This window comes from Dermacentor andersoni, chromosome 3, assembly GCF_023375885.2.
Source record: "Dermacentor andersoni chromosome 3, qqDerAnde1_hic_scaffold, whole genome shotgun sequence".
Classification (NCBI taxonomy): Eukaryota; Metazoa; Arthropoda; class Arachnida; order Ixodida; family Ixodidae; genus Dermacentor; species Dermacentor andersoni.
The window spans coordinates 102,465,416-102,480,260 of NC_092816.1; the positions used below are offsets into that span (position 1 = coordinate 102,465,416).

Here is a 14,845-nt window from a genome sequence, read left to right on the forward strand (position 1 = left end):
TAGAATAGGCTGGCGGTGCGCTGTGCAGCTTATCTATAAGCGATCACCTAGATTCGACCACCTAAACGAAGGCTGTGAGATAATCGGAAGCAAGATAGGAAAAGGGACGAAAAAATAGTCGTAGCTCCACTCTTCGCGATCGAGGAATGCCACATCCACAGTGAATGTGTGTTCTTATCGGTAGGAGATATATTCCGATCCATTTGCGAATCTTTATTCTAACCCATAAGGCACGAAACAGTGCAAGACTAACTGCGAATAACATTGCGTCGCTTCTGATGCTTCACACAGAAAGGGTATCCGCCGGGAGAGCCTTCATCGTCTGATTTTAGGCAGCTTATCTAAAAGGCACTAGACCGAGCAGAACGATCTTAAACGAAGCCGCTGGCAAAAAGCAAAAGGCAAGACGTGAAATAAAAGACAGAAAATTGTGTGTCTCTCAACATTTTCACCAGAGACGCCATATACGCGAAGCAGCAGGATGACATCCGATGCCTACTGTGACCGTATGCCGTGTTTCAACAAACAGTTGGGGCAAACCACCTCAAGAGAAGCTCGTGCAGCTTCTCACAAGCTAGAAACGTTCACTTTTCAGAGCATCTTAAACTCCTCAAGGTGTACTTCTCACAGGTAACAAACTTTTCGTACTCCCAAGCAAGGGGGCACTAATGCTAATGTGTGCACCGATTCTCGAAAATTGAAGAAGAAATAAAGAGGCAAGAAGGGTTTTGATACACAACGCACCCATGATGGTGCATTTTTTTATTGTTTACGTTAGCATTGCACTTCATTTAATGAAATTTATATATATAATCACACTAAATAGGAATTCCAGTGTTTTTGCAGCGAAATATTTAGTGTAGTTTTCTGACAGATATTCTCATAGAGTGGAAGCACTTCAGGAAAAGGGTTTACGGCATGAATACACAATCCTTAACATTAGCCCCATAACTCATACTGCAATCACGTAAACAGTGGCCCGCAGAGTAACTCCGGCTCCAACTGCGCATGTGGCGGCGCCACGCCGTCGCACGGCCGTATCTTGTGAGCGACCTGCGTTGGGGGCACATTATAAGTGCGTCGGCGGCTCGTAACTTTGTGCGTGCTGTGTGTTATCGGAGCTCACTTTAGGCTTAAGTGATAGACAACACGAATGTCGCTTCGCTCGCTGCTGCTGCCGCATTTCCTGGCGCCAGCGTTTTGGCAGCGAGTATCCGTGGTCATCGAGTGTGATGTGTTCATGTTTGCTTGTGCGCGCGTGTCAATATGCTTGTTGATTCAGTGAGTGTGGCTATGTTTGCAAATTTACCCAGCCGATAAAATTACCATCTTTGCTTTGTATAGCTGTCGACTAATTTGCTATAGCAATCGATAGTTCGTCTTTCGTCGGAAACTGTGACATTTTGTTTTTTATATTTCATTGCAGTTGTGCGTACAGCGATGCCAATTTGTTCTAGAAGCACCCATAGAAAATAGAAAAAAGTTCGAAAGTGCCGCACTGCAATACATTAACGTTGTTTCCTTGTGGTACTAGAGCAATGCAGCAGTACTGGATGAAGGTTCTTGAAATTATATATATATATATATATATATATATATATATATATATATATATATAAATTTGCATTTATAAACCGCAATATTTTACATATAACACATTTTAACAAGCCTCCAATGTACTCAAAAAGGATTTTCCTAACGTACCTATCGACAGCACAATTGAATAACATCAAATGAACCTCCATGCGTTTGCATAACTTGCGTCCCTTAGGTATCTGAAATATTTATACGGAACGGCAAAAGATTAAGGGCGCCTCAGCGCGACTACAATTGATGGCGACGTCGAAGGCAAGTTCGGGCCGATCCCTGTTATTCGCCATTTTAGTAGCGCTTGGCCCAGCTCTGTACACCGTGTGTCTCAGCTAACATTAGCCATGGTGTTCGACAGAAAAAAAAAGGAGGTGTTGAAAACACGGTGCAAGACACAGTGCTCAAGATCGATGAGGTCGGTCATGAGACGGTCATCAGCCAACGTTAGCTTAGCTAACATTAGCTGGGATACGATATATATACCATGTAAATAGTTACCTGCCAGCATTTCAGGTAACCATACCTAACTACAGCTGTTGAAAATTGGAAGCGAAGAAAAAGGTTAACCGGCTTAATTACCTTTTCTTCTGACCTTTCTTCTTCCTTCTTTTGCTGTTATGTATCGGTGCTGCAAAGGCATTAAGCTAGAGACTACCTCCGCTGCTCTATTACACTATGTCATGCAGCAAAAAATTGTATAACTAATTAACAATTGAAAAACATAAAATCGGATAATCAAGCTGATAAAGATAACATCGCTGCCTGGGCGGTCCATTCGGCATATGACGTTCGTCCCAGTCGTTAATGGAATTACATGTACACTTCGTGGCCTTCATCCGTTGATGGCAAGTTCCCCCTTCGCATTATTATCTCCTTATTAATTCAAAGCGTTCTCTTACTTCATTTCTCATAAAGTACAGTCTTTAACGCTTATATATATTTTTTTTTCTTCTTTCAGGCCTCAATGTACTTTGCTGTCCTTGCTTGGAGCTACGTACTGGCCTACTTCGCCTATCTTGCGTGCGAGGCTCCGACAGCCGCACTGGACAAAATTGCTTTAACGAGGATCACACAGGGAAGAGAAAATGGGCATACACTGGTGAATAAGCGACACCTGAACGGGATCGACGTGCAACGCTGGAAAAAAGCTAAAGAGGGCGTAATTTCTCGCTTATAAGAAATGCGCGACTAGATGCATTCTACTGTTAGGAATAGTAAAGCTGCACGAAACACTTTTATGAAAATGAAAACTCATAATGCATATAAGTGCTGTGTGTATGCACCACCTGTATATCTATTGAGTCTTGCCTTTCGCCCATGTTTTCCCCGCAGCCTTACTGTGCCTAACGTAGAACCTACTAAACCAAACATCCGACCTCGTGAACTGAATTATCTTGCTTTCGCGTTCTACCATCTGCGTCTGGAATCTGCTCATGTGCATGCAAGAGCTGCTCTACAATTGACGCAATCACTAAAGAGTGCCGACAATGCCGCAACGTCGGCAAGAGTGCCGACGAGTGCCGCAACGTCGACTTGCGATGATCAACCCGCACAGCAGCATGCGTCGCCATCAGATGACGTGGCGCGAATCGTCAGACGTGAACTGGATGCGATGGCGCCCGCAGCTTTCTGTTCGCGTAGCCCTGATGCTACCACATTTTCAGTTACCCTCGAACAAGCCACCGCTCGCCAGGAACTTAATGAAAACATTGGTTTACAGTCTATGTGTGCTGTCGCCAATCCCAGAGCTAACGAACGGCCTTCTACTATTTTCGCACCACCCCTACACTTCTCTCCACGTTATCGCAACCCAAATGAGTGAAGAACTGCGGACGACCAGCCGATATGTTCCACCTGTCGCCGCATTTGTCATGTCGCCTGATACTGTCGCAACTCGTAGCCCTCAACACCTCGCCCGCCGACCAACCTGAGTCGTTTTGATGGAAATACCAGCAATGTTTCGCCCACCGCCGAGTCTAACAGCGCCGCCAACTCTGCTCGGAACACGTTGTACAGCCGTTCACGATTGCCGCGCGGGCACCAGTCTCGTTCACCCATAACACGTCGCCTATCTTCCGGTTCGCCATAGCCACGTCGCGTTTCGTGCCCTTGGGCTTTCGGCCGCACCCGTTCGGAAAACTAGGAAATGCAGCCCGCGGAGGTGGTGCTGCATCGCCGACTACTCCGGCAAATCCTCTGTCTGTGCCCACAAAGAAAAGTGTAATTTACATCAAAATAGACGGCGTACCTGTCTAAGCACTCGTCGACACTGGAGCCCACGTGTCTGTGATGAGTGCTAGCTTACGTAGACGTTTAAAGAAGGTCCTCAACCCAGCAGCTGCCCGAGTGCTTCGCGTGACCGACGGCGACGTGCTGGTTGTTTTCGGAATGTGCACTGCGCGTTTATTTATAGCCGGCCGCCCTACTTCTGTTCTCTTTGCTGTGATCGACAACTGCCCTCACGACGTTCTCCTTGGATATGACTTTTTATCCACTCATTCTGCTCTTATCGACTGCGCGACCGGCGTTCTTCAGTTAGAACTGACTCAACTCACCGATGCTCCGAATACCGTCCCACCACGCTTGTGCTCGCTTTAAGATGTGCGTCTGTCACCCGAGGCAGTTACTTACGTCACTTTGAATGCCCAGCCACAGGTTCCTGACTGTGAATATGTGCTTCACCCCATCATCGACGTTCTCTTGAACCGGAACGTTGCTGTTCCGCATGCGTTGATCATGGTTATTAATAACGACGTCGTTCTACCGCTTCTTAATTTCAGCCTGTGCCCTCAAGTGCTTCCGGCCGGCATGTTCTTGGCCAGCGTTCCTAGTGGTGGCAAATTTGACATTGAGAATCTGAATGCCGAGAGTGGCTTATTAGCGCTGCTGGCAGCTGACATCTCTGGTTCCTTAACGGATGACTTCGCGAAAATGATTGCACCTGACCTCTCCTCTACACAGGCCACGGACATACGACTCCTGCTTGAATCCTACAGTGCCGTCTTTGATTTCGGTAACAGGCCATTAGGCGAAACATCTTTTGTTCACCACCATATAAACACTGGAGATACAAATCCTATTCGTCGGCGTCCCTACCGTGCATCGCATGCTGAATGTCGAGTCAACCAGTTAGAAGTGGGAAAAATGCTCCGCAAAGGGGTCATCGAGCCATCAGCCAGTCCTTGGGCTTCGCCTGCTCTCCTTGTGAAAAGAGAGATGGTACGCGGCGTTTTGCGCAGATTATCGCCACTTTAACAAGATCACGCGAAAAGACGTCTACCCACTACCCCGCACCTCCTCCAAAATGTTACGAGGATGCTGCGAGTATATAGGAGCAGGAATAAACATTTATTTTCGAAACAGTATCCCGGAGTAAGCCCCAGTTCTACTCTCGGTGGGAGGTCCCCTCATTCTAGGAACCCTCTGGCCTTCGCTGCCTCCTTGGCCCTGGCGACGAGGCGTCGTTGTTGTTCTAGGTCCTCAGACACGAGCTTGGCCTCCCACGTTTCTATGAGGCCTTCGGTTTCTGGTCTGGCGTTACAACAGTATCTCGGTGAAGGCAATGCCTCTCTGTCTAGATGCCATGGACATTCGAGGATCAGGTGCGCTAAGGTGTCCGGTACGCCGCACATTGAGCAGTGGTATCCTTGTAGCGTTAGGCAGAGTCTATGAATGAGGATTCCGTGGATGCAAGTATAAATTTGCACGCTCCTGAGTGTAGTGCTTTCTTCTTTGTTGAGCTTTGGGTGAGGTGGTGGGTACACCCTGCGTTCCAGCCTCTGATGTTGAAGGACCCCTGAGTATGTGATCGGTACGGTCTCTGCCTCCGCTGACGCAGACCGGGCGTCCCGAAAGTAGGAAGGGTTGACCCGGCAGGTGTGACTTCGGGCCGCGGCGTGTGCCGCTTCATTTCCCTCCAGCCCCTCATGCACAGGAACCCATGTCACGCAGGTGTAGGGGATCGGAGAGCTGCGATGTTTCAATATCTTCAGTGCTTCTGTCGACACGCGACCCTTAGCGCAGTTCCTGACAGCTGCTTCACAATTGGAGAAGATGACAGCTGCGTCCATGCACGTGGTAGTTGCTAGGGCGATCGTCGTCTCTTCTGCCGTCTCGGGGTTTTCTGCACGGACTGTGGCAGACGCTAGCTCTCTGCCCTGAGAGTCTACGACGCTCAGGGCGTAAGCGTTTCTTTGCGCGTATTTGGCAGCATCGGTGTATCTGGCGTCCAGATCTTGCCCGTGTCTTCGCTGTAGAGCATCCACTCGGGCTTGTCTTCTTTCCTTGTGGTACGTGGGGTGCATGTTGCGTGGAATTGCACAGGGATTCGTGGAGGTCTGATGGAATTCTTTCTTTTTGGTCCATTGTGGCTATAAAAGTTTCACCGTAGCTCGGCCGTTGCAGCACTGATTATCCGGTGGGCGTGAGCTTTATTCTTTCTAATTGACTGGCTTTACGAGCTTCAGGTAGTTCTTGCCAGCTGTTGTGTACGCCCACCTTGAGAAGTCTCGTAGTCGAAGCTATACATGATAGGCCGAAGGCGATTTTGATGGATTTGCGTATTTGAATGTAATTTTTTTCTACCTCTGCATTTTATGCGCGAGGTAGGGCGTGCCCTATGTTATTCGACTGGTGAGGAGTGCTTGCTTCACGCGTAGAGTGTCTCGTTCTTTAAGTCCGCTTCTACGGTTTGCAACTGTCCTGACGAGATGGGTGAGCTGTGAGAGCATTTCCTGTAGTCGCCGGAGGGTGGCCGCTCCAGACCCGTCTTTGTGTATAAAATCTATATTTACAATATATATATTATATTTTCATGAAATATAGGATATTATTATTATTATTATTATATACAGGATGAGTCATAATAGCTAAGATGGATGACCAACAACAACACGCAGCAGCCAGCGTCTCTGATCTTCTTCCTCTCTCTTCTCTCATCCTTCCGTAACAATATTGATAAGAACATAAGGCTAAAGAGAGGGTAGAGCTTGTAAAAACAGTAAAGACTTTATGAGTATGTTTTTAGGTTTTAATGAGGATTTATTGTGGAATGATCAAGTCTCCCCACTTTCAACGTCCTTGGCCAGGGCTTGTGGCATACTATGCAAATTCAGGCATGTTTACCCCCTACAAATAAACTTTAAATATACAACAGCCTTCTTGCTCTTCATATAAGACAGAGAGAGAGAGAGAGATGCAAATGAAAGAAAGGCAGGCAAGTTAACCAGAGGTAAAACCTCCGATTTGCTACCCTGCACTAGGGGAAGGGAAAGGGGAAGTAAAGATGCAAAGAAGAGCGTGACAAAATAAAAGCGTGAAAAAAAATGAAAAGGGACCGGATGGGATCATTATAGTTGTTGTAATAGGCGACTGCCACGTAAAAAGGTCTACAAAGCCTTGACAGACTTTCGGTGCGACGACAGTTCATGTCGGAATTCGAAGACTGACTGTTCTGAAAGTGGCCTGTCATCAAAGCGTGCCAACGGGGTCCCTAGTGACAGCAGGTGTATAGTGGACAGTGGCAAAGTACACGTTTATGGTCTCCGCGCCACCGCAGTGACTGCATATTCATAGGAATTATTGGAACCTCGTTTGGGGAACCACTTCCCAAACGAATCTTCATAAACTACTGGTCCTGATGAAAAAAGCCGTTCGCAATATTACGAATGCGTCTTACGATGCTAATACAACTGCAATATTTCGCTCCCTTAATGTGATTTCCATACAACACTCGTACGAAACAAACCTTTTATTAAAGTGCAAGAACAGTCTTCTATACAGCACAGTTTTCCTAGATTTATGCAAATTGACTTTTCTTACCCATGCACCGTAGGATAAGAGGAAAAAGTATGCTTGGCTACTGTCATTTTCAAGAAAAATAATGGACTCACTAGATTAGCATATCTCGTACCGAAGTTACTAAACTCCTTACAGAATGTTGATATAACTCTACATGACACTTCTAAGCGAAGGTGACAGCACAACTTTCAGAATACGGCGTATTTGCGTGGAACCGGTGACATAAACGGGTGTGCAATTTGTTTGAAATGCTTCATATGACGGTATTTTGCTTATATATCTTGATGAAAATTGTTTGTACGAAAGCATGTTATAGTACTAAAGTATATCCTTGTTTCGGTGGCTGTGTGAGTTACCATGGCAAGATTGCAAAATCTAAATGTAACAATGTTTCAAGAAAATGCTATATATGTACTTACGTTTTCTTATCATTGACGCATATGTGCGCACTATACCTATGACAACCTATAGCAGGAAGTTTTCTGGTATGCGTGTGTGTATATGTATATTATATATACTATGAATGCATGTATGAATCTGCCCCTGTTGCCATGAAAATGGGCAAGGACCCAGTCAAGCTGCTGTTTTGCAGCTTTTTGTTCTTACCCTAGCATTCTTTTTCTGTTGCAAAAAAGAAGAATGCTGAAATAAAATGAAATGAAAATAAAATCAAGAGGCTACAAGCGCTCAACAAATTGAATCAAACAGTGCATACATTCATTCAAATAGGCATACAACACACAGAACAACATACGTTTCAGTGAAGAGCCAGCTCAAAACAAGCATCCGAACCGTCAATACCTCCTCAGCATTTGTAGTGGTCGCTTTGCAAAAGCTTCGCTTGACATGCATTTTCACAGGGCCTGGATGGCGAGTCAACTTTCAAGTTAATTAAAAAGGTCACCACAACAAAAACTGTGGGAACCTACATTTAACAAACTTTATTTTCTTCTCTGCAGGGTTTTACACGCCAAAACCACGATCTGTTTATGAGGCACGCCGTAGTGGGAGACTCCTGAAATGTGTACTAAGTGGGGTTCTTTACCATCTGCCAAAATCTAAGTACATGGGTGTTTTCGCATTTCGCTCCCATCGAAATGCGGCCGCCGTGGCCAAGATTTGATCCGGCGACGTCGTGTTTAGCAGCCCAACACCGTACCAACTAAGCAACCACGGCGTGTGCAGTGTTTCAGATATACACTTGCGTAATAAGTGTAACAATTATTCAGCTTTCATGTTGTCCTGCCTTATATATATATCACTCGCCCTTATTTCCGCTCGAAGATTTTCTTTTATTCAGTAGTTACATCACTAGCTCATCATCTGAAACCGCTTCAGTTCTTAAGAAAATCGGCGCATGTAAGTCGCATAACTATTTGTCTACCAGCAGTATACTTAACGGTGTGATTGGTTTATAAAGTATTGGCATATCTACACGAGTTATCTACGTTCAAGGGCGTCGGCGGAGGCCATGTTGTGATTGGAAAAAGTGTCGTCGATCCCAATGTGTTTAAAATGCAGTTATATAGATAGATAAATTCTTTGTAATCATTGAAACGATTGCAACTGCGCAATATCAAGGTTGTCAATGAACCGCACACAAGCGATCACTGTGGTCCAGGAAGTTCTAAAAGTATTTTTGTTGCTGTTGCGTGATGAGTATGCCCAACTAGCGACTAAGAAAACGAAACCGACAAAAACTTTGTTTGACACCTTTAAAAAATTTACGCACCTTGGATCAGTGGAAGAAACAAAGTTTTCATTTTACAAATGAGGCAACGAACAGCCAATGTAAAGTTTCAAAATAATAAAACACGCAGTCAACTTATAATAAAGCCCCAAGCATATAATCGACACAGAGCTATGGACAATGAATGTTAAGACACCGTGATGCTGTCCTAAATATTGCGTAGTCAACTTGGCAGTCAGGCACCTATCGTTAGAGTGAGAGCAACAGGCTTTATGTGGGCATCTAAGGAATAAAACAATAAAATAGGCACTGAAGCCTTATGCTCTCGAGGAGACCCTAACAGAAATCTCTGCGTAGCCTTTTCGTTTTCACTATGCGTTTTTACGGGTTAAGGCAAAACATAAGGAGGCAGTGGCGTTTCTGCTTTGGTCTTTGCGCGACCATGATTCCTCACATTTTCACTTCCAGATACTGAACGACAAATCTGACCACGTCAACAAGCGATGGGACAGTCTTGAAGCTGACGGGCTAGATTACGATTAGCTGCGAAGATTGCGCCTACCGATAGTGTCCTTCATAACTAGAACGTGCAGCCGAGGCACCACGATCGCGGGATACAATATACCGGCTGGCATGCACGTACTAACTCACATATGGTTCGTCCACCATGACCCCGATTTCTGGCCCGAGCCATTCCCATTTGATCCGGACAGATTTGTTGCCGCACGTACGACCGCTATTCACTGCAACAAAGTTAACAGTTCTGCCTGCACAACGCCGCGCACCCCACCCAGCCTCAGTTGCACCCTTCAGATTAGGAATCCGAGAGCACATCGGGAAAAGGTTCAGTTCACTTTGCTTGCACTCAAGACACTAGTCTGTGAAGTAGTCCAAAACTACAGGCTAGCACAGCCACACTTTCATGAAGAAATCAGTTTGCTCAAATTCGCGACCAGGGCCATGATGATACGCCCGCAAGAAAACATCCAACTGCTCATCGAGAGAGAGAATATTGGCTGACAAGCGTCCTTAGTTGTAGCGGACACTCTCAACCATGGCTCCTTCACAGAGGTCGTATTCACAAAGCTGTCCGCAAATACATCAACCATCAACACTGGCAGGTGCCTTTTCTCGTTGCGAACCGTGATCGGCGGAATCACTGGCGAAAAGTTTTGCAAATCCTGTTTCAACAATTCAACCTCCAAAAACTTCAAGAGACCTCCTTTGGGCAGTTTCCTTCTTGTTTTACAGCGAAGCTGTGTACCTCTGCCGTCCAAGGAAATTTTCGTGTCGTTGGCGTGGTCCACGCTTCCGTCCACATTAAAGTCAAGCATTTCTGGAAGGTGTACGTTAACTACGGGTCTCACTTGGTGAATCTCTTCGCCTTTCTTTAAGATGTGCTCAGTGATCTCCGCGTTTTTTTTGTTTTTTTTTTTATGCAGCATACAGGTGCCTCATCTAGTTCTGGATATTTGCTCCGGTATGTTATTGTGCTTTGGCATAACTAGAGTCCATTCTGTTATCTTACAGATTTTTCTGTCCAATTTCTTTTTTCCCATTCCCGTAATTCTCCATGTTCTCTTTTTCCCCATCCTTCGCATCCAAATCACTGTCTCTGTTTCTATCATTTTGTTTCTGCTGACTCCTGGTTGTCTGTTTACACTGTCAATTACCCTGTACTTGGTTGCCAACTTTCTTGACCTCTTCCCTCATTCTGTGGCCACGCTTTTCAGGTACAGATGCTTGTGCACTTTATCCTACCTTTGATTTTTATCCATGTTCCTGAGCCTTCAAAGCAAATTTTGCTCTGCGCTTCACTGACTTCAAAAGAGGCTCAACCCACGTAATCCTGATTTCTGGTTTTACCATGGGCTCCCAAAGCCAACCGGCCTACCGATCTTTGGTTAACTTCCAACCCTGACAAGATATTCAATTTTAAGCACAGAATGGCATTTGTGAACGTCAGCGCTGGCACGGCTACTTCTTTCCAGATTCCACACATCACCTAAGACTTATTGTGGCCCCAATGTCCTCTGTGTTTCGGTATTACTGAATTCCGCTTCCCCTGTATTGCCGCATTAACTTGGTGGTTGTTTAAGTCTTGCCTTCGCTTATGCATACGCAGAGGTATTTATATTGATTGACAATTAGTTTGACTTTCTGTTGAATTGATACCCCGTAATTGCTCGTCTCTGCATTAAGGATCATAATTCCAAATTTGCTGATTGAATGAATTTACCAGGCTGAAGTACTTTAATTGCCCCTGAAATTTCCTTACACGAGTGTTTCTGTCTTCCCTGATCAGAGTGCGGCCGAAGGGGTGGGGGATCCAGGCCACGACTTCGCGCTCAGCAGCAGTGCACCGAAGTGGTTAATGAACGCCCGCCGATGCGATTTAGGAACATTCAAAATTTGCTCATTTTTCTGGTCAGAAAGGTTCGTCTTTAGACTTGCTCCACCGAAATGAAATAGCAGCCCTCAATATAACAATCAGAGGTTAGACATCTTAGTGTGAATATTTTATCGCTATAGCAATTGCACAGGGTGTCCCTGCTACTTTAAGCCAAGGTTTATAAATATGCCGGAACCTTCTAGTAGTATGCAACTCTGTGAATATTTTTTCAGACATCAATGAAAGAAACAATCAATCAAAAAGGAAACTTTAATAAATGATAAGGAAAATATAATACAGAGATATTTGTACCGCTAGCCTAAATGGCTAGTGACCGGTCCAGTATAAAAATTATTAGCGATGTTGTACAAACTGCTACTGGTGAAAAGTTAGAGAGAACATGTTAGCATGGCAAGATGTTTAATCTTTCATTGTGCACAATAATGCACAGAGGGAAATTTAGCTTGCCGTTGCCTTTGCGTCATGTGTTTAGCGATAGGAAAATGAAGACGTTGCGAGGCAGCGGCGTGTTAGTATCTCTTACCTTGCTTACCAGGGAGGAGATCCTGTAGTCCCGTATAGAAGTAAATGACAGTATACGTAGTCTCTCAAAGAGAGTACTTCTGGGATGGTGCACCGCTCAAAAAGTAATGATACGCAGAGCCTGCTTTTGAAAACGGAGTGCCGGTGTTAGGTAAGTTGAGTATGTTTGGCCCAACGATTCGCAACAATACCTAAGGTGGCAGCGAGGTAGTCTGAAATACAAAGATCATAGCAAAGTCAATACAGAATATTTTCGCGCATGTATGAGGATGCAACAGCTGAAAGAAAGCTTTTTACAAACGTAGTGGATTTGGTCTGTGCAATGGAGATCACTATCGCACATAATTCCCAGACATCTAATGCTGTGAAAACCTTCAATTGTTAGATTCTGTAGTGATATATAAATTCAACCGTAATTAATGTTTTTCATTCGTCAATGAAAAATAATGCGTTTAGTTTTGTCAACATTTAACAAAATATTCCCGCAGAAACTCCTCGGGAAGTTCTCTAAGTATGCGCAAGCATTGTGCCACTTGCTCATCTCCACGTAGCCCGGTGTCATTACCAATGTTATGAAACTTGATCGGGCCATTACAAACGACAGTGCTGAGGCGGCACGAACTGCTGCGGACGGCAGCACAAAGTGCATTGATGACGCAAGCCAAGTACGGCGGGTGGCGGCGCCAGGTGCGCTGATGACGTTCCGATCATTGTACGCCGTTATCGCTCTTTAGCGTCTTAGCCATCCGCGTGAAATCATTATGAACCATGATCAACGGTACCCCGATGGCAGCTGCGTACGGCACGACCGGGCGGACCATATCTTGAAAGTGATCTGCGACGCGGACAGAGCGCCGACGACTCGCAGCTTCGCGCGCGGTTGTCGCCGCTTCGAGTTGAGAGACGCGCGAGCCTGTATATCGAAAACGATATGCGAAAGTTTCAGGGCCGATTCGTTTGCGTTGAAGCGACAGGCGGCACGAAGGGAAAGTCGCTCGCTACGCTCGCTACTGCGAGCTCTACACAACCAGCAGTCCGTTGGACGTAGGTGCTACAAGAATTGAAGTGCACGTCCGGTAAATAATGTCGCAGTGTCGGCTGCATACATTAAAGCACTTGACGACTGCAGTACTCCCGGCAATACTTGGCTCTTGTATGGGTACAAGTTACACTATTTTGTATTATCCTTAACTGCATAATTAGACAAGTGTAATCCGCCACTTTACGTGTATTATATTAGGACATAACTTCCAATGAGAAAGTTGTAAAGCGCTGCAGGAAATGTAATTTAGCAGCTCCCGACTTCACACATGTTGCACAATCATTTTTGGCGTTCCAAGGAAGCCGCAAAATATGAATAAAAAATCATGCCAGAAGTCATCTCACGTTGACTGTCGACGGTAACGCGAATGGCAATCGAAAAATGGAGCGACAGAGCAAAATCCTGAAATCTCGTTTATTTAACACGTGTAGTGGCTATTCTGAGACTTGTTTATTTGGATATACGCTACGTACTCTGATATCGTCGCACTTAGCTATGGCACTCGCTTGCCAAGGTTGCCACAAGCATGGAGGTTTGATGATGACTACGGCGCTGACCCAGTGACTGCGCAGTCAGGAAGAAGGAATGATATCGATGAAACGACAAAGGCGTATACCGACGACGGCATGATGACAATGACACGTCGATTCTTAAATTATGACGATGGCGAAACGACGACAACGTGAATACGACTGTATGACAACAACCCGATGATGCGAAAATGATGACGGTCGCACGACCAAGACGGCCTAGCGACGACGGTACGACAACCGATGCATGATAGAATCTGTGTGACGACGATGCAATGACAACGATAGCATGAGAATGACGGCATAATCACGACTGAATAACGAAAAGCTGATTACAACAGAATGAAAAATATAAGTAATGATGTCGATAGATCGACGATGATAATGTGACGACGACGGCATGACAACGATGGGATGACGGTACTGAAGTGATGATTATGATAAAACGACAGCGTCACGACCACGACATGACGACTGTCCACCGACGGTGGCTTGATGAGGACGACACGACGAGAGTTGGATGAAAAAGCTGAAATGATGAGGACGCAAAGACAACGACAGCATCAAAATCCCGAAAATGCACTTAGCGACACAAGCTATTTGGACCAGTGGGTCGGAGTACAAGGCGTGACGCAGGACGATAGTCAGACTCCGAAACTGAAATGGCGACGATTGAACGACCACTACGGCAACACAATGGCGTGTGGCAACAAATGCATGACGACTGTATGACGACGATGGCATGACGAGGACGGCACAAAGAGTGTCGGATGACAAAGGTGGCATTTGGGCGATGCAATGAGAGCGATGGCATCACGACCACGAGCCTATACCTATTGGCCCACGCTATTAAACACGTGTGGCAATTGAGACAGATGGCACGACGACGATGGCATCACGAGTGCACGATCGCAAGACTGCGATGACGACAATGAAACGACCACGACGGCGCCTCGATCAGGATCACCTTCCTAGCGGCGCGAGTAGGTAAGCAACTTGGGCCACTGGGATGGCGTAAGAAGATTGGATAGATAGATAGAAGGTAAATATACTAGAAGATTAGATAGATAGAGAGATATTAGAGAAAACTCTATTTTATCAGTTTCAATGAATACCATTTTTCAGCGCCCGTCCTAAGAGGGAACGTTGACGCCGCTATCGCTTGTAAAGTAATGTAGCTCTTGAAGTGTGCAGAAAGGCGCGCCCGAGAAGTTCACCTGTTACAATACCTCCCCCCCCCCCACACACACACACATACG

The 14,845-nt window shown here is 45.6% G+C and overlaps 1 protein-coding gene across 1 annotated transcript in view; it reads left to right on the forward strand.

The window, feature by feature from the left end:
* LOC126541467 (nose resistant to fluoxetine protein 6-like) overlaps window positions 1-3,073 on the forward strand; it is a 98,690-nt gene extending 95,617 nt beyond the window's left edge. Inside the window, exon 11 of the mRNA XM_072287265.1 lies at window positions 2,549-3,073. Coding sequence (XP_072143366.1) covers window positions 2,549-2,767 — 219 coding nt within the window. The 3' untranslated portion in view covers window positions 2,768-3,073. The remainder of the gene's footprint in view (window positions 1-2,548) is intronic.
* Window positions 3,074-14,845: the final 11,772 nt, after the last annotated feature.